The sequence below is a fragment of the Staurois parvus genome, unplaced genomic scaffold (genome assembly GCF_062004578.1).
Source record: "Staurois parvus isolate SC_StPar_1 unplaced genomic scaffold, SC_StPar_1.0 ptg000746l, whole genome shotgun sequence".
Taxonomy (NCBI): Eukaryota; Metazoa; Chordata; class Amphibia; order Anura; family Ranidae; genus Staurois; species Staurois parvus.
In genome coordinates, this window is record NW_028318542.1 from 4,838,709 (window position 1) to 4,865,102 (window position 26,394).

Consider the following 26,394-nt stretch of genomic DNA (forward strand, 5'->3'; position numbering starts at 1 on the left):
GTAAGTGTGGTGGGAAACTTTTTTTTGTATTTTAAAGTTCCCTTCAGGATCCAAAATATTCATATCTTTCATAGAATGGTCTGATTGTAATAAATGATGTCCCACAGTTGCGCAGTAATCATATTCCTTATGTTCTTTTATGGCGTGTCTTTATATATTCATTATATTTGTAATCTCTGTCCTGTTTCACCAATGTTACATCCCTGCTTGCACATGTTACATTGAATAAGGAACAGCACATTACTGGAGATGCAGCTACATAATCCTCTAATACTGAAGGTTCCTTCCGTGTTTGTTAAACCTTTTATTGGATTAGCGTGGCTTCACAATTTTCATTGTTTAATGTTTCAGGTTGTTGTTTCCTTGTCCCTGTAATCAGAATGACGTTTTCTACAGGTTAAGTTATGGCTGAGGTTGGATAGTTGCCTGAAGGAGAGCACTGGGATTTGTTGAAAGGTTTCTTTCAACGTGTCATCCACTCTTGTTCTGTCTCTCCAATCTAAGCATTGAAAGTGTGATCTCTGTAACTTACAGTTGTGATGAGATAGCGATAACTCCAATCTTAGTTGAATTACACAGGCAGTGACTCGATCGGATGACACTTCACACTGTAGATCTTTATTGCATAAACTGAGAGAATCTTACAACAATGAACATCTGATAGGTCAAAAGATTATAATGTGATCTGCTTCATGACATGAGGTTTGAAGCTGAAATGTATTACTGGGAAAAGGGACGGGCTATCTATACAGCAAGAGCTAAACCAAAGGAAAGGGAGGAGCAGAGACAAAATATAAAGAACACTTAAAGGCATATGACAGTCCTTTGAAACATGACAGCTCTTATTGTTTGTGGCTCTTTAAAAGTATTTATTATCCCCCTATTAGTGTTGGAAAGGAAAACCATTGAAATACAAATATTAATTTTGTTTGACACAAGAGACAGTGGACTAAATGTGAACCTTAGCTTTCGAAATCACTATCAAACAGTTTTATGACCATTTTCACATTTGTGACTGCCTCAAGTGCCATAGCCCACTTATCTGCCATACATAGCTCAGATTTTGGCTGATTCCTGCTGAATTGGCCAACCTTCTAGCCATGGTTGGCTCTGTTGGCACCAACCAGCTTAACAAACATTGCCTGCAAAATCTAAGGTGTTGGGTTGAAAATTGTTGGCCAAACAGTGATTGCACCTAAAATGTCAGATTTATTATAGTCAGCCCATGTGTAAGTAGATCTACTCAGGTGCTACCATATCTATCCTTTAACTTCCCCAAAGCCAATGCATACCTGTACTGTCTGCTTCTGTGTGTACTGATGGTGCCTTTGAAACCCCACTACACCATCTCCCTGGTCAACCACAGCACTCACCCCTCCGTTTGGTTGGGAGCTACTTACATTGCAAGACTCGGGTCACTTGATGTGTTCCATTGAGGGGTCCTCGCTTTACGCCATGAGGATGACCTCTTTTTTTTTTTATTACCACAAACTCCCAACCAGGTTTACACTTGTACAACTTAATTTGTTATCCAAGATCCCATTCACCCACACCAGTGTAGCAAATTATATATCAGTTACTCTCTGTTAGCTACCAATAGCCTGGCTGCGTACTTTACATGCTGTCACTCAGATACACAGGCTTCCTCTTTGAAAAGCCAGGCTTCCAGCTAAAGACAACATCTTTCTACTTACTATACATTAAATAATATACTTCCAAATCACAGCAAAAAGCAACACGTGTGGCCCTTAACTCAGCCCTGAAACCCATATTCTTTGGCATAATGCAGTATAACTGGTTCCATTCCAATGTCAGCTTTGGGTACAGGAAAACCCACAAGGGTGACCAGAGAAAAAGATCCTCTACCTCAGCACATGCTTATTACTCAGTTCACCTCTCCATCCACCCTGCTTCTAAGATCCACCCTATATAAGGGAAATTTTCCAACGTTGGCAGAGATGATAAAGTACATCCTGGGAGGGATAAGGAGGAGTCCAGAAAAAATGGAACTAGGTTAATCCCTAGCTACATGTGGGCTGTATGAAAGACATCTAAACGTCTATGGTTGCCATAACTTCCTTCTTTTATTACCCTTTTTGTGTGTTGTCTTTGTAGATTTTTTCTTAACATTTTGCAAAACCTTTGTGCATCAGTATAGCTTGGACCAAGAACAAGGGGATAAAACCTCAAAAGCCTGTCCTAAAAGTTGAACTGTTGTTGCAAATAAAAAAAGTATTACAGGCAGTACTCAACTATGTTGTTGTAAGTGCAATAATACATCTACCATTGTGAATCCCTCTTAGGCAACCAAACTTTAGATTTTAAGTATAGGTCCACTTTAAAGATCAGATATTTAGCGAGTTATGATGCAGCACTCGTAGTTTGGTGGAACATTGCCCAGTCCACTCCCCGTAGGTGTGACGTTTATCTCTTCTTTTGGAATCACTGGTTTGAAGCTGAAATTTTGAAGCAAAGATGTGAAATAGAGGAAGAGTTCCATTCTTCCCAAACTTTCTCCAAGGCATACCCTTTTTCCTAACCAAGAAAAAAAACAAGGTTTTAGTAGCAATGGGAAGTCATTAGATATATCATGAATGTTGGATTAATTATTTAATTGACAATACAGCAGAAAAAGGTGGATAGGATATAAGACAATACTATGTAACATACAGTATTACCAAATTTGTCATTATCATTAATCCCTTAGTTGACTCCTTTTACTTAAGTTGCCTTGGAGAGTAACTGGTGTTTTGGAATTTCTGAAAATGGAGGAAGAGCTTGGATGAAAGAACATTAAAGAGGCTCTGTCGGCATGATGTTTCTATGTTAACCCTGTGTGTTCCCTAAATGTTGTATGGTTCTTCACAGTGCAGAAAACATAAAATCAAATTAGCAGTTTTATCAACTGTGCAGAGCGAGTTCTCTCTTGGGATGGTCTCTATAAAAACACTGTATATCCACATCAGATGCCTCCAGGCTCCAGTGATCATAAAATCTCAGCTATTAAACAGAAAGAATGCATAGTGCTCACTGCTTCATACTCTTTGGTTATATACCAAAGGTTGAAATACTCACAAAAAAACAACTGTGAGAACTTTAAGTGGTATTAGACCTAAAGTGCTGAGAGGTCCATGCTGCAGGTGAGCATACTACATATAAGTCTGGGACGCATGGTGGTGAGATAAGCTGCATGAATATAAAATGATAATAAACCTCATAATTATTTTAGGAGGTCGACATTGTGGGGTTGGCAGACTACATACATATGGAAGGCACATTGTAGAAATATGGTATATAATGGTATAATAGCATACAAAGTGGTATTAGACCTAATATTGTGAGGTCTGAGATACTGCCTGGACAGTAAAAGGGCAGCAATAGATTGATGAGCTCATCCTTCTGCACACTCTGCTCTCACCTTTTATCAGCATGTTTCTTATCTGCACATTTGCATGCAACACACCTGATTGGCTCCCAGTGCTGCCCTGAGCCTCCCTCTCCAAGTCTGAGTTCTGAAGCATTTCAGATCTCCTATATACTGGCATTAGAATTGTATTTGAATTTCAATGATAAACTCACATTAGAAATTAAAATAATAATAATAATTACCAGCACCAAAAGGCATGTGGGCATCATTCTTCTTAAAAGCACCTTTGTCATCCAGAAAATTGTTGGGGTTAAATTTGTGAGGTTCTTTGTAATAACCTGGATCACTATGGACAGAGGCCAGGAGTGGAGTAATGTGTGTTCCCTAAACACAAAATAAAATAACAAAAAATTACACTTAAAAGATATACTATATTTCCAAATGTATTGGGACGGCTATGAACTTTGATGGCATCCCAGTCTTTGTCCGTAGGGTTCAATATTGAGTTGGCTCACCCATTGCAGCTATAACAGCTTCAACTCTTCTGGGAAGGCCGTCCACAAGATTTAGGGTTGTGTCTATGGGAAGGTTTGACCGTTCTTCCAGAAGTGCATTTGTGAGGTCAGGCACTGATGTCGGACGAGAAGGTCTGGCTCACAGTCTCCACCCTAATTCATCCCAAAGGTGTTCTATCTGTCTATCAAAGGTGACTCTGTGCAGGTCAGTCAAGTTCCTCCACCCCAAACTCACTCATTCATGTCTTTAGGGACCTTGCTTTGTGCACTGGTGTGCAGTCATGTTGGAACAGGAAGGGGCCATCCCCAACCTCTTCCCACAAAGCTGGGAGCATGAAATTTCCAAAATGTCTTGGTATGCTGACGCCTTAAGAGTTCCCATTACTGGAACTAGAGGACCAAGCTCACCCATTGAAAAACAACCTCACACCATAATCCTCCCTCCACTAAACTTTACACTTGGCACAATGCAGTCAGGCAAGTACCGTTCTCCTGGCAACCGCCAAACCCAGACATGTCCATTGGATTGCCAGATAGAGAAGTGTGATTCATCACTCCAGAGAACACGTCTCCACTGCTCTAGAGTCCAGTGGCTGCATGCTTTACACCACTAAATCCGAAGCTTTGCATTGCACTTGGTGATGCAAGGCTTGGATGCAGCTGCTCAGCCATGGAAACCCATTCCATGAAGCTCTCTAAGCACTGTTGTTGCTCTAATCTGAAGGCCACACCAAGTTTGGAGGTCTTTAGCTATTGACTCTGCAGACAGTTGGTGACTTCTGCGCACTGTGCGCTTCAGCATGCGCTAACCTTGCTCTGTCATTTTACTTGGCCTACCATTTGGTGGCTGAGTTGCTGTTGTTCCCAGTTGCTTCCACTTTGTTATAATCCCACTAATAGTTGACCGTGGAATATTTAGTAGCCAGGAAATGTCACAGATGGACTTATTGCACAGGTGACAACCTATCACGGTACCACGCTTGGAGTCACTGAGCTCCTGGGAGCGACCCATTCTTTCACAAATGTTCGTAGAAGCAGTCTGCATGCCTAGGTGATGATTTTATACACCTGTGGCCATGGAGGTCGTTGAAACACCTGAATCCAGTGATTTGGAGGGCTGGCCCAGTACTTATGGCAATATAGTATTTATATATATTTTTTTTAATTCCAGTACCAATGATAAATTTAAAAAAAAGTAAAGATAAAAAGATAACTTCATATTTATCTCTTCGAGTGAGCAAAGGGCAAGCAAAGTTCTACTCAAACTCCATTCTCTCAAAGGGCTATTTCTTCCTACAGCTGGGGAGGAGAAGGGACATCCTCGGCTTTAGAAAAAAAAGGTGGAGAGTTTACAGAAGCTCATGGTAGTCCATGATCAGCAACAGCCCTTTTGGACAAAATTTCCCCTCTATGCCTTATAGGTAAAGGTATTTTTAAAGTGGAACTCCAGGATCTCCACTTTTTTCCAATCTGTTTTGCCTATTTTTGGCCCCTTTTTTATGACAGCATGCTGTTGCTCAGTGCTAGGACTTCCTGTATAACAACACTCCTTGCTCTGGAGCATGGGCAATTGATCTCTTCTTACTATTCCTGCTGTACACTCCACCCTAGCAGTAGGAGCTCAGATCTTTGAGTGACAACCTGCTGCTGCATATAGGAAAGAAAGGCATCATTGTCACCCTGTTACCAATGGGGACAGAATTTAAGACCGATTTTCTGAAAGCCTGCAAAAAGAAAATATTAACATAGTGATTAAAAGGTAAGATTTATTTCTTAATGGGAAGGGTTCAATACACTTTACGGCTTTGTAAGTTGTACACACAAAGCCTGTATCTGCATCCTTGGCCTGTGTATATCCAGCAGATGTGACAAAGGTATCTGTTACCAATCTGTTCAGGTAATGCAAATGGTTATACAGGAGAATTCGGTCGGTAGCAGGTTGGACGGTAAGCTGAGCTGGGAATTTTTTTTTCTATTATTTGAAATGCGTCACCCTTCCATGTGCTCCTTGCGGTTAAGGCCAGTTATACCAACATGGAAGAGAAATAAACTTCCAAATATATTTAGAAAAAAAATTATATATGTGACATATATTTACAATATATTGGCCCACGCTAATATATTTTAACATGTACAGTATTCTAAAAAATGTAAATTTAAATATATTTTCAAAAGGCATATATTTAAAAATATATATATTTTTAAATATATTCAGATTTTTTTAACATAAAAAAGGCATTTTAACATATATTTTTACATATATTTGTAAATGCATTCCAAAAATGTAGATTAAATGTGTTTTCAAAGACATATATTTGAAAATGTTTTTTTTTTTAAATATTTTTCATATATTTTTTAATATATAAAAAACGCACTTCAATATACAGTATATATATATATATATATATATATATATATATATATATATATATAGAATAAGGCAAAAATTGCAGTATTTCAAATATATGTCAATATATTTGTGAATAATATTTTTACAATATATTTAAAATATATTTTTCCTCCACATGGGTAGATTGGGACAGTAGCCATTTTTGGATATACTGGTGAGGGGATGCACTAGATACCTTGGCTGCCATTGTGCTATATGCTGGATGTCCAGCGTGTCCCTGTGCCTTTGAGGAGGGGTGGGCTCCCTCAGGCTCACCTACCCTCAATCTATCTATTATGATGCATGTGCTCCTGCAGTGGATGCTCTCAAAATTATAGATTTAGGAACTGCAGAATAATGGGGTGCTTTGAAGAGAATCTAACTGTATTTGCAAATGCATTCAAACTAAACCCTGTTTTTAATGCAAATGGTTAGACAGGACAATTCAGTTGGTAGCAAGCTAGTTGGTAAGTTGAGCTGCGAATTTTTCTTTTTATTGTTTGACATACAGTAGTAAAAATAGATCATGGTCTGCAATCTCAGTAAGAACAAACACCAAATTCTGTGTTTAATATAACATGACACAATAAAACTATATGTAACTGGCGAGCTAATAATCTCAATGCAATTTTCATAGTTGAGGATTTTAATGGTCTCTCTGCAACACCATATTTGTCCAGCAGATGGTACTGCAGATTAACTCAACATCAGTCTTTGACAACCTACAGAGTCAAAAGAAAGGAACCCTTTCCCTGCCCAACCCATCTTTTATTAACATTTTTTACAATAAGGAACCTTTGAAATAACTTTCCGATCTCAGGAAACCCCTGCTAATAATTACTATATCTACAAATCATGCTACATTAGTGTAATGTTCAGTGGGAAGATTGCTCCTTACATTTGTGGTCAGTGCGAAGAGTCTTTCCTCTTTATAGATAGCTAAAAATGTCTTTTACATCAGTGGTTACTCATCTGAGAGGCAGAAATTGCTCATTGCTTAAAGTGCAACTTTAGGTAAAAAATAAAAATCGATGGACAGGCAGGATTTTTAATGCAGAAGAGACATGCTGTGTCTCTTCTATATTAAAGCTACCTACCTGCCTGTCCACCTGCAGGCACAACTCTCTGTAAAAATTCAGCAATGCCAAATTTGATGGGACTCCCAATCATACGCAGGAGTCATGTCATCCCCTCCTGGCCAAAGACAGTGGCCAGTGTTTGGGACCCAATAGCTGGCCACTAGAAGATGTCAGCGGCCAGGCGGTGAGCTCCGGGACAGCGCATCAAGAGATCGGAAGAGAGTATTGTTCTGCTTTAAATAACTTTACTTAAAAAAAGAATTGTAAATGGATGGGGTACAGTATCGTTATCTACTGAGATGAATCAACTCCTGTGAATGATGTCCTCTTGGCCTTGTCAATCAAAGTGACCCAAGCTCAGAACCAAGACGAAGACCAGCCAAAAATGTCAGCGGCCAGTGGGGGTGCTAGTGAACACTGCATTGCTGGAGTGGTGGTGCGTATAGTTCTATCATAAGGAACGCCTAACAATCTCTAGAGCAGACTTTCTCAACCTTTTTACCCAAGAGGTACTAAAAAAAAACTCTTATTAAAACCAATACACTGAGGATCAATGGGAAAAATTCCCCTTACATTGGTGGTCATTTAGAAGTATACAACCATTACAGTGGTGGTCAGAATGCTACCCTCACAGACAACTAAAAAGATCATTAGTTTTATGCTGCTGGTTTTTTCAAGTGGTGTTGGCCTAGGTATAATGCAAGAACTAGTAAATGGACAATAGACAATCAGCTACAGCTCAAGGAACCCTTAGCAACCTCTGGAGAAACTCTGAGAATGGCTGCTCTAGTCTAGAGAAACCTACGGCTCCACAGAACACTGGTTGGGAAAGTCTGCTCTAGATACTATAGCTCTACTTATAGGCAGGGGTGTATTTACCACAAGGCAAACAAGACATTTGCCTAGAGCGGCATTTTTCAGGGGGGGCAGCACTGCCCTTTGGAAAAATGGACGGAAGAAGGGACACACACGGCATGGGGACCTGGTGGGTTCCGAGAGATGCTGTGGGTTTCATGACGGGGAAGTCCGGAGCTGTGAAGGTGAGTGTCTTTCTCTCTCTCGCCATGGGGGATGGTGGCTGGTATATGGGGGGCAGTGGTAGTGGAAAGCTCGGGTGGAGGGCAGGGGTGTTCTTGGTCAATGTCAGGCTCTTTCTGCGGGGGGTGCCAATGTTTGTGTTGCCTAGGGAAGCACAAAACCTAAATACACCATTGCTTATAGGTAAGTTGAAAGTTGACCATCTACGTATTGAAACTTGAAGGGTGTTAAGAAGTGTCCACAATTACAGACCAATGCAACTTAACAACTCATCTTTCTACCTGTCCATAGAGCAGTCACACCGCCTAAAACTAAATTCCCCTTTGTCTTAAAGAATCGGTGTTCTCTTACCTTTGGAATTGAGTATCCTCTGAAAACTGTATCTTTGGATGTGCATCGAGGAAGACTAATTGGCAGCACATCACAAAACCTAATAAGTTCATGGATAGCGGCCTCTGTATATGGCATTTTACTTCGGTCAGCAATGCATGGGAATCGGTCTCTTCCAACAACACGGTCAATCTCTTCTTGCATTTTCTCTGTACCAGAAACAATATCAAGTAAACGAAAGCTAAATATATATTTCTTGTGACATTCTGAGCTCCCTATCTATCTCACAGTTTTACAATTATTTGTAGAAGGGGAGAGGGGAAAATTATTTAGAATGCAATCAAGTTTTGATTAGAAGTTTGATTTAGAACACAATCAAGGTTTAGTTCATAGTAGGCCAAGCTACGGTCTCTGTCCTCTTGGGTCTCCAGCCAGCAGCAAATAACTTTCCACAGTGCCTCCCAGCTCCCACTTTGCTCCTTACCCTCTCATAATGATCCCTTAACACCCCACATGACCCCCAGGCCCCCTGAAAACCCCTGGTTCCCCCCCAACACTCCACAGTACCACCAGCCTTCCACAGTGCTCCCTAGCCCCCTACAGTGCCCCCTAGCTTGCTACAGAGCCATAGTGACCTCAAACTCTAACAGTGTCCCACAATGCCCCCAGTCCCCACCAGTCAACCATAGCTGCACAGCACCCAGCATCCTGGAGAGATCCCGAGCCCTCTCCAGATACCCAATCACCCACTATTGCCCCCAGTTGCCTCCGGAAACCTCATCCCTTAGAGGGCCACCAAGTCTGCTGCACAGCCCCCTAACCCATCTGAAACCACCATTCCTCCACGGTGAAACCATACTATGTATTAGATATACTTATATATTTATTTTACTAGTCTATAGTATTGATTACAGAAGTATCCCAATGCACTAGAGACTCAAGTTGTGCGCATCAGTGCACTGCAATGCCAATCATTTTGAATGGCACCTCAATATATCCCCATTGCATTGCACTAGAAAGCATGGTAACAAGCACCCATACACTGTGGTGCACCATGTATTTTTCTGTCCACTCCGCGGCATTGGCTATGCATATTGTGCATTAAAGTACAACTAAAGGTCAAACTTTAAAAAAAAAATGTTTGTAAAGAGTGGGGAGCGATTAGAACTCTTGTCAGTTTGTATTGCTGTCTGTGTCCCCATTAGGGAGATTCACCCAAACCAGGCGCGGACTGACAACTCATGGGGCCCCCGGGCAATAGGGGATCATGGGGCCTCTGTGTCCTTGCCCAAACTCAAAAAAGCCTATGAAAAAGGTGCCAGGGGCATCTCATGGGGCCCCTACTGACCCCAGGCCCTCGGGCAGTGCCCGAGTTTCCAAATGGTCAGTGCGCCCCTGACCCAAACTATTAGTCTTGTTTACCATTATCATTGAAGGTGATAGTAAAGAAAATCCCAAGATTTGGGCTGTCCCAAGAAAAGTAATAGAGGGGAAATCTTCCAATGAGGACACTAGTTCTGGTGACGTTTGGGTCCCCAGGAGATTTCCTTAATTTGCAGGGATTTCCTATCATTTCCTGTTTTGGCAATGGGACAGGAAGTGAAGGAAATTTACCCCAATGGGACACAGATGGCAAAAAATAAACTGACAGGGGTTATGACCCTTTGCTATTCTATCCAAAATAAAAACAAAATTGCCTATAGTTCTACTGTAGGACACCACTGCAGAAGAGACAAGTATGAATGGGCCTTAAAGGTTTTATCCATATTGTGGAAAGGTGATGATTTTGGTTGTATAGGGAAATCACTCTTATGGTCACAGGTACCAGCAGTGGAATCCTGGCAATAAAGATTAAATTTGAACTCCAGGATAAGAAAATATTAACTAAAAACAAGAGGCATGTGCATTGTTACTTGGATCTTGGTGGCCTGTGTGTATTTCTGTGCAGTAATCCAATGTGAAATTTTTCCTTTTTTTAATAGCATCCTATGATAAAGACCTTCCACTGCAGCTCTCTCTCCTTGTGCAGAGTGACTGGTCTTGTCTCTGCCCCTTCTTGTAATTTTCTGCAGGCAGCCTGCAGTGGGTGGGGCTGTTGGGTCCCTCCCACAGAGCTGCTCTCCGCACAAGCTGCATTTATATCCTTTGCAAAGGCATTTGGTGCACACAACATTATTTATACCGGGGCTTGAAAAAGCCGCTCGCCTGCTCTCCAAATGCGAGGAGAAATTCCGCTGTGGCAAGCGGCGAGCTACTGGTAGCATGAGGCGATTCCTGGACCCTACAGAGGTTGCACAGGTAGTCCAACTCCTCCAGGATGGCACATCAGTACGTGCCTTGCCAGAAGGTTTGCTGTCTCCCAGCACAGTCTCAAGAGCATGGAGGAGATTCCATGAGACAGGCAGTTATTCTAGGAGAGCTGCACAGGGCCGTAGAAGGTCCTTAACCCACAAGGAGGACTGTTAGCTGTTCCTGTGTGCAAGGAGGAAAAGGATGAGCACTGCCAGAGCCCTACAAAATGACTTCCAGCAGGCCACTGGTGTGAATGTCTCTGACCAAACAATCAGAAACAGACTTCATGAGGGTGGCCTGAGGGCCCAACGTCCTCTAGTGCTCACTGCCTGGCACCATAGAGCTCAATTGGCATTTGTCAATGAACACCAGAATTGGCACGTTCACCCCTGGTTCCCTGTGCTTTTCACAGATGAGAGCAGGTTCACCCTGAGCACATGTGACAGACATGAAAGGGTCTGGAGAAGCTGTGGAAAACTTTATGCTGCCTCTAACATCGGTCAGCATGACCGTTTTGGTGGTGGGTCAGTGATGGTCTGGAGAGGCATATCCATGGAGGGATGCACAGACCTCTACAGGCTAGACAATGGCACCCTGACTGCCATTAGGTATCGTAATGAAATCCTTGGACCCATTGTCAGACCCTACGCTGGTGCAGTGGGCCCTAGGTTCCTCCTGGTTCATGACAATGCCTGGCCTCATTTGGTGAGAGTATGAAGGCAGTTCCTGGAGGATGAAGGAATTGATACCATTGAATGGCCCTCATGCTCGCCTGACCTAAATCCAATAGAACACCTCTGGGATGTCATGTTTGCACCTCAGCCTGTCCAAGAGCTCAGTGATGCCCTGGTCTAGATCTAGACAGAAATACCCCAAGACACCATCCGCCATCTCATGACTTATGGCACGTGGGGGCCATACAAACTACTGAGTACCATTTTGAGTTGCTGCAATGAAATTTAAGCAAAACGGACTAGCCTGCTGCATAATTTTTACACTTTGAATTTCGAGGTGTCTTTGAATTCAGTCCTCTATAGGTTGATAATTTTCATTTCCATCAAACGATGGGGCATCCTTATATTCCTAACACATTACCCAGTTCATATCAGTATCCAGCATGATATTTTCCCCATTGAGATCTGATGTGTTTTCAAAGTGTTCCTTTAATTTTTTTTTGAGCAGTGTGTATAGAGCTGCACTCATTAACCATCCAAATACATGATGATGTGCAAATATACATATAAGAAACAAAAGAAGTTGGTATAGAATGTCTAAGTGCACATTGTTGTATCATAAATATTCAAAAAATATTCCATCCACCAAATAATTGAATGTGGAATTTCTAGCTTTCCATCGACAGAGTAAATGATGGTTGTGAAAATCAACCAAAGATACCTGGTACCCTCCACCACATATAAATCTCTTACCAAATCATGTGGATCCCTGAAAACAGAGATCAACTTAACATGTTGAACATCAGACAACTCCAGACACTCAACGGTAGTCCACATCCGACCACCAGACTGCCAGCAAATGGATCTTGCATGGCTCCAAGGATTAAAACACCAGGCCAGACAATACCCTTCAGCAGCAATGGGAGAGGAAACAGAGGCTGCACATAGTGTAAAACTGCTAAGTAAGCCTTTATTAAAGCAAAGACAGGTAATTACATATTAAAAACAAGATCAATGCAAAACACCAACAGCACATCAGCAGCACCTCAGCAGGCATGATGACGTCACCAGTTCAAGCTTCTCCTGACACGCCTCACATCAATGCGTGTTGTCAAGGGGACAGGATCAACATTTTATACCCTAATGCAGGAAATGCATTAAGGTATAAAATGTGTAGCCTTTACAACCCCTTTAAGTTATTTTTACTGTATTTGTCATAAGCCTTCACCTTCTCTACCAAGAAAGAAAATCTCTGGGTACAAATACTTTTACTTAAATGTACGGCCCAATAGCCACGAAGGATAAATAAAAGGACAAAATCACTGTGATCTGCATAGCCTGCACAGAGCGCAGAAAGGTGTGGGAGGGGCTCAGAAGCCCACCCACTATAGGTTCCCTGCAGGAAACTACAGGAAAGGGTGGAGACAAGACCAGTCACCTGCCAAGGAGGAAGAGCAGCAGTGACCCGTCTTTATTTCAGGAAGCTCCTGCTCAGAGGAAAATGTTCACACTGGATATCTGCATAGATCTGGAAGGAATACACATATTACACCAATAATAAAGTTCGAATCCATAGGCCTCTTGTATTTAGACAATATTTGTTCATCCCTGAGTTCAACTTCTGTAAATGAAAGCTATTAAGGAAGTTCTAAGGCAGATTATAAAGAAGATTGGGATGAATTATTATGTTCATCTGAAATGCCATATGGCATACTGTCAGGCCTAATTTCCTTGCAATGCCTCTCTCTCTAATGAGTCCCTGACCTGGAACAGATGTTTAGGTTTGGAGTTCAGCTTGTATAGACTTCACAAGATAGTAAGGCCAGGATCATCATGGCAAACCCATGCCAAAGCTTTGCAAAAGAATTTCAGCCATGGAAGCACCCATATTGTTATCCTCTCATGTTAACTTTTTAAGATTTTAGGATGACATTTTGAAATTACCTGCCACCTCCGGGTATTTCATGAGCACCAAGAATCCGTATCTCAGGTTAGTGCTGACTGTCTCCGTTCCTCCAAACAGCAGGTTTTGAATAGTTCTGGCTAAAGATTTGGCGTAGAATGCGGTGTCTGCATTGTCCTTTTCCTTCACATGTAAAAATGTTTAAAGAGGTTAAGGGTAATGGTATGTTTGCATAAAATATTTACTGTGTTCATTCTAAACAATAACCCGAAATGGTTACTCTTCCTTAGCCTTTTAAATAATAAAAAAAATTGCCTGGCCTTTGAATAGGAACAGTGATAATGTCTGTAATGCTAGGTGGGAGAGTCCAATGGCTATGGGACAGGACAGGGCAAAGCTGCCATTAGGAGTTCGTTTTTAAGGGTTTAGGGGCTACAATGGGGGTTCCCAACCTAGGGTGCCTGTACCCCCAGGGGTGTGAGATGGAATTTCAAGGGGTGGCTTGTGTTCCATAGAGATGAATCATGAGGCATTACTTGTGTGCCTTGAGCAGTGGTGGTACGTGGTTGTGTTGCGTAGATAGTAGACTTGTTTATTTAATCAAAAGGAGAGAGCAACATAAAGTTAGCATACACAGCGGGTAAAATAAGTATTGAACACATCATCATTTTTCTCAGTCAATATATCTCTAAAGGTGCTATTAACATGAAATGTTCACCACATGTTGGTAGCACCCATGCAATCCATACATACAAAGAAACCAAAACAAGTAAGTTCAGAAATAAAGTTATGTGTAATAAAATGGAATGACACAGGGAAAAAGTACTGAACATATGAAGGAAGGGAGGTGCAAAAAGGCATAGACACCAGCTGAAATCTATCGGTAATTATAAATCAATCCTGCCCCTGGTCAGTGCAAATGTTGGCTGGTTCAGTCTCGAATGATGGCCTATAAAAAGGTGTCTCATTACCAAGGTTCACCAATATGGGTCCAAAATTTTTAATGAACGATCACATAGTTACAGCAAGGCAACATTTCGGACTCTCGCAGGACACATGCCTGATGAAGGGGTCCTGCGAGATTTGGAAAAGTTGCCTTGCTGTAACTATGTGATCGTTCACTAAAACTTTTACACCCATATTGGTGATCCTCAGTGTGCTTGTGACATTCTCCCTTGCTGATCCTGTTCGGTTCCAGCTGACGGTCGCTGCAGCATCCACTTATACACACAGCCATTTTTAATGCAGGAAAGTGTGCCGTAATCTGGAAGAGGAAAGAACATCATTTCACCATAAACCAGCCATGACCAGGTGCTCCCCGCAAGATTTCTGATGGAGGAGTGAAAATAATTATCAGAAGAGTTGTCCAAGAGCCAAGGACCACTTCTGGAGAGCTCCAGAAAGACCTGGAATTAGCATTGTTTCAAAGAAACCAATAAGTAATGCACTCAAACACCATGGCCTGTATGCATGTTCACCATAAGAGACTCCATTGCTAAAGAAAAAGCATGTTGAAGCTCGTTTAAAATTTGTTGAATAACATTTAGACAAGCCTGTGAAACACTGGGAGAATATAGTCTGGTCAGATGAGACCAAAATTGAATTCTTTGGATGTCATAATGCACACCATGTTTGGATATCAAATGGCACTGCACATCACCCCAAAACCACCATACCAATAGTGAAGCATGGAGGTGGGCACATCATGGTGTGGGGCTGTTTTTCAGCAGACGGTACTGGCAAACTTCATGTCATTGAAGGAAGGATGAATGGAAAAATGTACCAAGACATTCTTCATAAAAATATGCTGCCATCTACCAGGATGATGAAGATGAAATTAAGGTGGACATTTCAGCAAGACAATGATCCCAAACACAAAGCCAAGGAAACTCCATTGGTTTCAAAGAAAGAAAATAAAGCTGCTAGAATGACCCGGCCAATCACCTGACTTGAATCCAATAGAAAATCTAAGGAAAGAACTAAAGATCAGCATTCGTAGAAGAGGCCCACAGAACCTTCAAGATTTGAGGACTGTGTGGAAAAATGGGCCAAAATTACACCTGAGCAATGCATGCGACTAGTTTCTCCATACAGGAGGCATCTTGAAGCTCTCATTACCAACAAAGGATTCTGTACGAGGTATTAAATACTTAAATACAGGAACTTTTTTCCTGTGTCATTCCATTTTATTACACATAACTTAATTTCTGAACTTATTTGTTTTGGTTTCTTTGTATATATAGATTGCATGGGTTGCTACATGCGGTGAAAATTTTATGTCAATAGTACCTTTAGAAATATATTTACTGAGAAAAATGGTGACATGTTCAGTACTTACAGTATTTTACCCGCTGTATATGTTAACATACGGGTTAACATATAAGTAAAGTAATCAACTAACTGCCAGAGTATTGCTTTTAAAATTATTATAACAACAAACATCTGACATAATCATCATATATTGTTTAGTCATGAATTAATGAATGTATATTATTTCACTGATGACGTGATGGATATTTTGCTGCAGGAGACTTGAAGATATCAGAAGAAAGGCTCATAAATCCATATTTCTATCATTTGGAGAAAATGTCAGATGAAGAAGAACCGAAGGAAGATTTATGGATTTGAGGACAAATCATACTTTTGAAATGCAATTTGAAAAGAAGACTTTGGCAGAGATTTGGTGTGCAGCACTAGAGATAATCCCAAGACTTGGTGGAAAAACACCGTGTCCTCATTCTATCTGTAGTTCTCTTTTGTCAATCAAGACAAAAAATTAAGAATCATCTGGATCCAGAGACATCCAGACATGCAGATCGTGGTCAGCAAGTAAATTTCACTTTTTGACAAAATCATGAATGACAAGCAGGAGCAAAGAAGACATGACACTTTTTTTAAATTCAATGAGATTAATTTTACCTTTTACATTTTTTTTTGATAAAATTAGAGTTTATGGTTGCATTTTCACTTAAAAGCTTATTTTTTAAAGAAGAATAGGTATGGATATTTTATACATGGAGACTATAGTCCACAATGTTTTGAGTTTAATACCACTTTATGTTCAATTTGTTCCTCCACAGTATTGTATGAGGTTGTTAAAAAAAAGTAGAAATTAGACTTCTTCATCTTCAAATCTGGTATTACTTTTGCAGGGAATGCGAACTTTAATCAAGTATTTTCTAGGGGTTGGAGCATAGATGAGGTTGGGAACCACTAGCCTACAGGTATGCAACTTTAATTAGGCAATGCATTAATGTGGTTAAAGTGGAGCTCCACTCAAAAGGGGAAGCTCTGCTTTAAGGACTGATTCCTGGCTCCCCATTAAGGATTGGTGCCTTTGACAGGTATCCACTCCCACTTCCGCCTAGGCTTCCTCCCCATAGTTTTCTGTGACATGTGACAGGTCCCAAAAGACTACGGGGCCATTCAAAAAGTGCAGCGCTACTCGTGCATGTGCAGTGATGCCCACACTGAAGATGCTGTGCTGGGAGAACACAGGTCGGCTGGTGAAATGGGCTGCGGGGGTGGGGGGACCACCGCAGGATCGAAGGACAGGTAAGTGTCTGTTTTCTTAAAAGTCAGCAGCTACAGTTTTATATTTTTTTTATTTTCACTGGAACCCCCCTTTAAGCAACCAACCCTTTATTGTGGTTACCATACAGAGGAATCACAAACAAGGAGATCCCCTGAGTATAGACTTTAGTTTAAATTACTATTACCTCTTTGATCTTCATTAGGAAGCAGTCAATGTAGTCACGTGGATTTTCAGGGTCTAGAGTTTCATTGTGGTGTTTGATGCTTTCGGCTGAAATCTCATAGATCATATTAAAATACTTTCCGATTTTCTTGTGTGGACCTGGCACATATTCCATGAGGTCTGGATACATGTTGTATAGCTGTATTGTCAAAACATAAAAATAAACCAAACTATAACTGAAATATGAAAGAGTAATAAAAAAACCCCATACAGGCAGTCCCTGAGTTACAAACATCTGACTTACATCCGACTCATACTTAAAAATGGAGGAAGCGTGATGTCACGCTGGTCCTGGAAACTTCCAGGCGGCCATCTTGCTGCTCACCGCATGCTGCCACCTACAGTCTGGTGGACCTGTCAGCAATCCCACACTTCTGCATGGCCAGTTAACCCTGTCCTGTACTATCCAAAACCTAAAAATAATTTTGTGGCAGGATTCACACTTAAAAAATATACCTGTTCCAACCTACATACAAATTCAACTTAAGAACAAAGCTATGGAACCTATCTTGTTCATAAAGCGTGGATTGCCTGTATTTTATTTTATTTACCCTGAGGACTCATACTTTAGTAGAGAGTAACCTTTCTCAATTTTATTCAAATTTTATTAAAATTTTTGTTACCCTACAGGAACTCTTAATATCATTTTCAGGTCTCAGGGAACCCCTGCAAAAACCAACACATTGCAAGAATGCTTCCAGTACAGCAGTTGTCAGAATGCCCACCTTTCAGACAGCAAAAAATAATTATTGATGTCATGCAGCTGACTCTGCCAGATGGCATTGGACCTGGAAAAACCAACACATTGGTGGTCAATGGAAAAATGGCCACTTACATTGGTGGCCAGTGGGAAAGATGCTTCCTGTACAGCAGGGGTCAGAACGTCCCCATTACAGATGGCAAAAATAATTATTGATGTCATGCAGCTGGGTATGCCAGGTAGCATTGGACCCAGACTATGCAGGCACCATAAAATGGGGATCAGTCAGCCTTAGCTCAAGGAACTCCTTGCAACCTCTGCATGAACCTTAGTTGAGAATGGTTGGTATTGAGGTTTCCTCTTCATACTCACCGTGCCCCAGGTGCTGCTCATGACAAGGAAGTTACTGTTAATACTCTCAATTATGGCCAATAGTCTTTTGTCTTCATAATCAAACCGGCTGCCAAATATAATAGAGCAGATCACATTGGAGACTGTTCGAGCAAAGTATTTGGTGGGATTCACTGGAGCTCCTAGGAATATAGTCATACATATCATGATTATTTACTTTCAATGTTTATACAGTACTGGCACATTCATTTTTTCCTAAAGAGAATGTGTTTACTATCCACATCAGTTTATTGGCAAACCAAGATGCTCAAAGTGCAAACTATATATGGGCCCTATCCAGCCCTATATAATATCCCCTAACCGTTTAGGCCTTCATCCACTTTAAAGCCCATCCATTTTCCTAATTCATGTGCCCTCCCCCACAGTCTCCATTGCCACCTATGTATCCCCAGAATGTCTATGCCTCCAAACTCACTCATGGAAAGTACACTAAAAGGGAGCAAATAAGAGAAGTTCATTGTTAGGATTTACATACACTTTACTTTAATTCAGCCTCAATTCCCTTGGATCAATTTCTAAATGAAAGCATATGCTTGTTAAATATGTACATATGAATACCCCCCCCCCAACTTGTATCCACAGTGGCTTGATAAGGGGACTTTTAAAGGCAGTGGAGCACAATTTGGTTGGGAAGGATGTACAGACCACTAATTACTGCAGAAGACTGGTGCAAGTGATCCAATGTAGTAACCATGCTACTATACCAGTCCCTAATCAAAAGGAGTATACAATCTAATGCACTACCTGAGTCACAAAAACACATAGATCAAGGTTAGATTTACACGGCCATCCTATGCACTGGCTTTACCCTCTTTATGTTTAGAAAAGGATAGACAGCAAGAGGTTGATGGAAGAGCAGTATAGCCTAAAACTATGAAAGCATATTTCTGCCCCTACTAAACTTTCTATAGAAGGCTATCTGGGAAGACCAACAGAAAAGAGCAATATTTTGTTGTGTCTCATGTTTTTGTATATAAATTTCTGTTGTGGATTTGATACTCTACTTTATCTTCTGTGGCTCCCCTGTTTATTCTTTACACAAGTCTTTAGAGTAATTTGAGAAAAAAACATCCAATAACAAACCCCCCAAAAAACAAAGAAAAAATCCAGCCAATATAGTCTTAGACTACTGGAGAAAGCCGGAGAATTTGGAGGACTCCAATGTAAACACAGGAAGAAAATATGCAATTAGAATTCCTAGAAGGTTTTTAACCTAGAACATCAGTGGTGGATAACAAAATTTGATCTGGGCTAGGTCAACTATTATTTCAGCAATCTTGGCCCTGTACTGCCTTCTCTTTAATGCCCCTCCTTCTTCTGCACCCGACAGTTGGGGTATGCTGAAGCTGTGCTGGCACATGAAATATATCTGACTCTGGGTATCTGTATTTTCACCCACTACTGTGTACAAGCACATACAGTTACTTGAAGTGGCAACAAAGGCACCAAAGCAAAGTTTCAACATTCGCTAATCCACCTTGCACATATTGTATATTTCATTGGATGGTAATTGCAGTTCTTATATGTAAAGTAGCTAGCATATTAAGCTTACTGGTACTTTCATTCTTCAGAACTGTAAAAGTTTAATTTATTCATTCAAATTTTAAATATATTGAGATAACTTTATGTTTAGTCCCAACTGACCATTGCATAGTACACCATGTAATACCTTTGTGTAGAGATTTTATGGGTATCCAAAAAGTAACATTACTTATGTAATAATCTCAAAAATCCAAAAACTGTAATTATTCAAATAAAGTCCAATTTTAAATTAAAGTCCAATAAACAAATACGTGTAGTCCAAAAATTCAAGTGCAAAAACTCTCCGCTGCTTGCAAGACCTTGATTACCTCAAAAAAAAAACAAAAAAATATACATAGTGCATTATCCTTTATAAATAAAAAAATTAGCATATAAAATCAATCCGATAATATTCACCCAAGTGAAAACACGTGTATATATCAAACCACATACACATGTGATATACTGTGCAAAACCATGCATGTGAAAACACTCTACTGTGCTAAAAACTCATGACACAGTGCACACTTCTATCAGGGTAAGGAATGAATACCCTTACCAATGTTCAAAGCAATTCATGTTTTTGATCTCAATCCACAGAAAATTTGTCTGGTGATATAAATCCTTTTACAGATGTCCTCAGGGTTTGCTTTGTATGGATCCTTCCACCCTAGCAACTGAGATATGCTTCCACCATATACGCCAGCCTTTTCCTTATATTGTTTTTGTTCCATTTTCTTTTTGTCTCAAGTGATTTTTTTACTGAAGCAAAGCAGAGTCTTCTGAACTTCAGCTGACAACCCAATGAAGTTCAGAAGACTCTGCTTTGCTTCAGTAAAAAAATCACTTGAGACAAAAAGAAAATGGAACAAAAACAATATAAGGAAAAGAAAGAAAATGGAACAAAAACAATATAAGGAAAAGGCTGGCGTATATGGTGGAAGCATATCTCAGTTGCTAGGGTGGAAGGATCCATACAAAGCAAACCCTGAGGACATCTGTAAAAGGATTTATATCACCAGACAAATTTTCTGTGGATTGAGATCAAAAACATAAATTGCTTTGAACATTGGTAAGGGTATTCATTCCTTACCCTGATAGAAGTGTGCACTGTGTCATGAGTTTTTAGCACAGTAGAGTGTTTTCACATGCATGGTTTTGCACAGTATATCACATGTGTATGTGGTTTGATATATACACGTGTTTTCACTTGGGTGAATATTATCGGATTGATTTTATATGCTAATTTTTTTATTTATAAAGGATAATGCACTATGTATATTTTTTTTTTTTTTTTTTTGAGGTAATCAAGGTCTTGCAAGCAGCGGAGAGTTTTTGCACTTGAATTTTTGGACTACACGTATTTGTTTATTGGACTTTAATTTAAAATTGGACTTTATTTGAATAATTACAGTTTTTGGATTTTTGAGATTATTACATAAGAAAAGTTATTTTATTGATTATCACTGAGCATATTTGTATTTGTACACCTCTAAGGGTAGAGGTGAAGTGTGCTTATAAATAGTTGGGGAAAATTAGTGATTTACATTTACAAAAAGTAACATTGTTTCCTCTATTTTCCTTTCTGGTCCTGATAACATCACTTTGGGTTATACCTGTCTGTCCTATAACATAATCTCCTAGCTGTTTTCGCTATAACAGGTGTCTCCAAACTTTTCAAACAAAGGGCCAGTATATGGTCCTTCAGACTTTAAGAGGGCTGGATTAGGGCCAGTAAGGATAGAAAATGTCCTGGCCCCAGCACCAATGAGAATATACATGGCCTCAGGGTTGATGGTCAGTAGGAGAAGTAGAGCCCCATCTTTGGTATTAGTGAGAAGAATAGTACACCATCATTGCTTCTAGTGGGAAGAATAGTACACCATCATTGCTTATAGTGGGAGGAATAGTACACCATCATTGGTTCTAGTGGGAAGAATAGTACACCATCATTGCTTCTAGTGGGAAGAATAGTACACCATCATTGCTTCTAGTGGGAAGAATAGTACACCATCATTGGTTCTATTTGGAGGAATAGTACACCATCATTGGTTCTAGTGGGAAGAATAGTACACCATCATTGGTTCTATTGGGAGAAATAGTACACCATCATTGATTCTAGTGGGAAGAATAGTACACCATCACTGCTTATAGTGGGAGGAATAATACACCATCATTGGTTCTAGTGGGAAGAATAGTACACCATCTTTGGTTCTAGTGGGAAGAATAGTACACCGTCATTGCTTATAGTGGGAGGAATAGTACACCAGCATTGGTTCTAGTGGAAAGAATAGTACACCATCATTGGTTCTAGTGGGAAGAATAGTACACCATCATTGGTTCTAGTGGGAAGAATAGTACACCGTCGTTGCTTATAGTGGGAGAAATAGTACACCGTCATTAGTTCTAGTGGGAAGAATAGTACACCATCGTTGCTTATAGTGGGAGGAATAGTACACCATCATTGGTTCTAGTGGGAAGAATAGTACACCATCATTGGTTCTAGTGGGAAGAATAGTACACAGTCGTTGCTTATAGTGGGAGGAATAGTACACCATCATTGGTTCTAGTGGGAGGAATAGTACACCGTCATTGGTTCTAGTGGGAAGAATAGTACACCATCATTGGTTCTAGTGGAAAGAATAGTACACCGTCATTGCTTATAGTGGGAGAAGTAGTACACCGTCATTGGTTCTAGTGGGAAGAATAGTACACCGTCGTTGCTTATAGTGGGAGGAATAGTACACCATCATTGATTCTAGTGGGAAGAATAGTACACCAGCATTGGTTCTAGTGGAAAGAATAGTACACCATCATTTGTTCTAGTGGGAAGAATAGTACACCATCATTGATTCTAGTGGGAAGAATAGTACACCATCATTGGTTCTAGTGGGAAGAATAGTACACCATCATTGGTTCTAGTGGGAAGAATAGTACAACATCATTGGTGTAAATGGAAGAAGTGCTGCCTCATTATTGGTCTCAGTGGGAGGAATAGTGCCCCAAGGGCTGGATAAAGGGTAGCAAAGTTTGGAGACCCATGTCATATAACCTAATCTCTTATCGTTCTCTCATGTAACCTAATTCTTTCCTAAACTCTAAACCTAGTTTTTTTAGCTTTCTCTATCATAATCTAATCTCCTGTCTCTTCTATGACCTAATCTCCTAACTCTCCTACAACCTAATTTACCAGCTGTCTGTCTATAACATTAGTGCCTAGCTATCTCTCCTATACTGTAACCTAATCTATCCATTTCTCCTATGATCTAATCTCTTAGCTGTCTCTCCTATGACTTAATATCCATGCTGTTTCTCTTAAACGTAATCTCCTGGCTGTGTCTTTTTTTATTTGCACTTCTGTGACCCAGAATCGGCTGTCGGTGGGCCAAAGCCTGGCTGACGTCACAGAGCCTCTGCAGGCTCTGGAAGGATCCAGCCAATAATGTCCAGATCCACCGAGATGCCTCATCAGCAGCTGGCTCAGCTTCTGTGTGCTGCTGGGAGGCCAAGCCAGCTGCTTCTCCCCATCCTCAGGCCGGTGCGCCAGTGAGCTCTGGAAGAACAGCAGTCGTCGCTCAGTTTGAGTGGGGGACAGCTGCAGAATCACAGTGATGCTGCAGCCCTAGAGGTGGGTAAGCATAGTATGTTTGTTTTTATAATTTCCCACACATCTTTAATTAAAAAGTTATATTTCATTCTGTGCCCTTCTCTACAGTATATTAAATACTACAAAGTAAAAGGTGCAGTTAAAAAACATACAAAATAAAGTCTTATTTGTAGAAGACTTGTACCCTTTGTCTTTTTAAACTCCTTGATGAGGAACTGAGCCTCCTCTTGTATCCGCTCCTCCACACTCTTCTTCCCCATTCCAAAGTTCTTCAGTGTGAGCAGAGCAAAGCGCCGAAGTGACTTCCATCTTTCCCCATTGTGAAAGCAAAGGTCTGTTAGAGTCAAAAAAGCAGGAATATAATCACTAATGTTTGTGGGAGCCACATCTTGTTATGAAAGAGCTCACAGAAATGAAAATCCAGCTTAACCACTTGACCTCTGGAAGATTTACCCCCCTTCATGACCAGGCCATTTTCTGCGATACAGCACTGCAATACTTTAACTGACCATTACAATGCTGTACATAAATGAACTTTATGTAATTTTTTTCCCTCAAATAGAGATTTCTTTTGGTGGTATTTGATCACCTCTGGGTTTTATTATTTTCTTGTGCTATTAACAAAAAACGACCAAACATTTTGAAAAAAAAAACACATTTTCTAACTTTCTGCTATAAAACATATCAAATAAAATAAATTAAAAACAACAAATTTCTCCATAAATTTAGGCCAACATGTATTCTGCTACATATTTGTGGCAAAAAAAAAATCCCAAAGGGCTTATATTGATTGGTTTGAGCAAAAGTTTTGGCATCTACAAACTATGATATATATATACAGGAATTTTTATTTATTTTTATACTAGTAATGGCAAAAATCAGTGACTTATAACGGGACTGCGATATTGCGGTGGACATTCTGACACTAACTGACACTTTGTGGGAACCAGTGACACTAATGCACTGATCAGTGCTAAAAACATGCACTGACACTGTACTAATGACACTGGCTAGGAAGGGGTTAAACATCTAGGGTGATCAAAGGGTTAAATGTGTGCCTAACAGTGCTTGGTGTGTCTACTGTGAGATGTTTTTACTTATGGAACAAAACCCAACACATCCCTGCTGACATGACAAAGCTCTGCCTTGTTTACATAGTAAACACGTCCTGTGTCTCTCTTCCCCTGATCACCAATCAGCATGTGTTGGTGGTCATCCATTGGCTTATACATGCTGATTGGCTTCTGCTGTGACAAATCACAGCAGAAGTGGCGGGCCTATGCTGAAGTGCAAAATCACTTATATATACATGATTCTTCACACAGCGGCTGCCTTGTAGCAGTACATCTGCTATAGGGCAGTCGCCAAGTGGTTAAAGCCCCAACTATGTGAGATTTTGTAGGCTCAGAACCTCGTGTGCCGTAAGCTCCACTCATATATTTATCCCACCATATACCATTGATAAGGTAAAACAATAACTGATAAAAAAGAATTCCAGGAATGGCATTTTTTACAGCTTGGACCAATGTAATAATGTATATAACATACCTGTGGGATTCCTCTAGAACAGCGGTTCTCAACCTGTGGGTCGTGACCCCTTTGGGGGTCGAACAACCCTTTCACAGGGGTCTCCTAAGACCATCGGAAAACACATATTTCCGATGGTCTTAGGAACCGAGACACCGCTCCTCTATCAGTCTCCAGGCGGGTCCGCCCACATGCAGATACGTCCACATTTCCCTGGACACGATGTGTGCGCGGGATGACATGCCACCCCTGTCATCTGGCCACATCCCCGGGATCACGCAACAGCTCCGCCTCCTCGCCAGTGATTGGCCGCCGGAACTGTAGCTCAGGAGAGGCACACAGGCGGCCAATCACCGGCGAGGAGGAGGAGCCGAGCAGCAGCGTGAAGATCAAAGAAGATCGAGCAAGGGAGCGGCCGGAGGAGGAAGACAGCTGACAGGTAAGTGTCTGTAGCGTGCAGATGGTGCTGCTGCAGCCAGGTATGCTGGCTGTAGATGGGAGAGGGAGGGAGCGAGCCCAGGCTGGAGCAGGAGTCAGCAAGGTAAGTATCATTGGTGTCAGTGGAAGGAATAGTGCCCCATCATTGGTGTCACTAATACCAATGATGGGGCACTATTCCTCCCACTGACACCAATGATGGGGCACTATTTCCCCCCCCCCCCACTGACACCAACGATGGGGAACTATTCCTCCCCCCACTGACACCAACGATGGGGCACTATTCCTCCCCACTGACACCAATGATGGGGCACAATTCCCCCTGACACTAGTATCAATGATGGGGCACTATTCCCCCCCCCACTGACACCAATGATGGGGCACTATTCCTCCCACACTGACACCAATGATGGGGCACTATTCCTCCCACTGACACCAACAATGTGGCACTATTCCTCCCACTGATTCCAATGATGGAGCACTATTCCTCCCACTGACATCAGTGATGTGGCACTATTCCTCCCACTGACACCAATGATGTGGCACTACTCCTCTCACTGCAAAATTACAGTTATGAAGTAGCAACGAAAATAATTTTATGGTTGGGGGTCACCACAACATGAGGAACTGTATTAAAGGGTCGCGGCATTAGGGAGGTTGAGAACCACTGCTCTAGAAGCTGGAAATCACTGAACTAGACTCCACCATTCCAGTGATAGCCACTATCTTCCAGGTCCCATGATGAACATCTGCCTTGCTGCCTTCTGAACACAGGAGATCGGCCACTAGGCTTTAGTGCCATTCAGAGAAACCTTTACATTTTCTCAATGAATGCAAAGTGCTCTC

The 26,394-nt window shown here is 41.0% G+C and overlaps 1 protein-coding gene across 1 annotated transcript in view; it reads right to left on the reverse strand.

Annotated features, from left to right (window-relative positions):
- Positions 1-596: 596 nt before the first annotated feature.
- LOC149445141 (cytochrome P450 2F3-like) overlaps positions 597-26,394 on the reverse strand; it is a 32,580-nt gene continuing 6,782 nt past the window's right edge. Inside the window, exons 3-9 of the mRNA XM_089654197.1 lie at positions 23,768-23,917; positions 18,417-18,577; positions 17,307-17,483; positions 13,629-13,770; positions 8,740-8,927; positions 3,610-3,751; positions 597-2,535 (exon numbers count right to left, since the gene is read on the reverse strand). Of these exons, the coding sequence (XP_089510323.1) occupies positions 2,354-2,535; positions 3,610-3,751; positions 8,740-8,927; positions 13,629-13,770; positions 17,307-17,483; positions 18,417-18,577; positions 23,768-23,917 (1,142 nt within the window). The 3' untranslated portion in view covers positions 597-2,353. The remainder of the gene's footprint in view (positions 2,536-3,609; positions 3,752-8,739; positions 8,928-13,628; positions 13,771-17,306; positions 17,484-18,416; positions 18,578-23,767; positions 23,918-26,394) is intronic.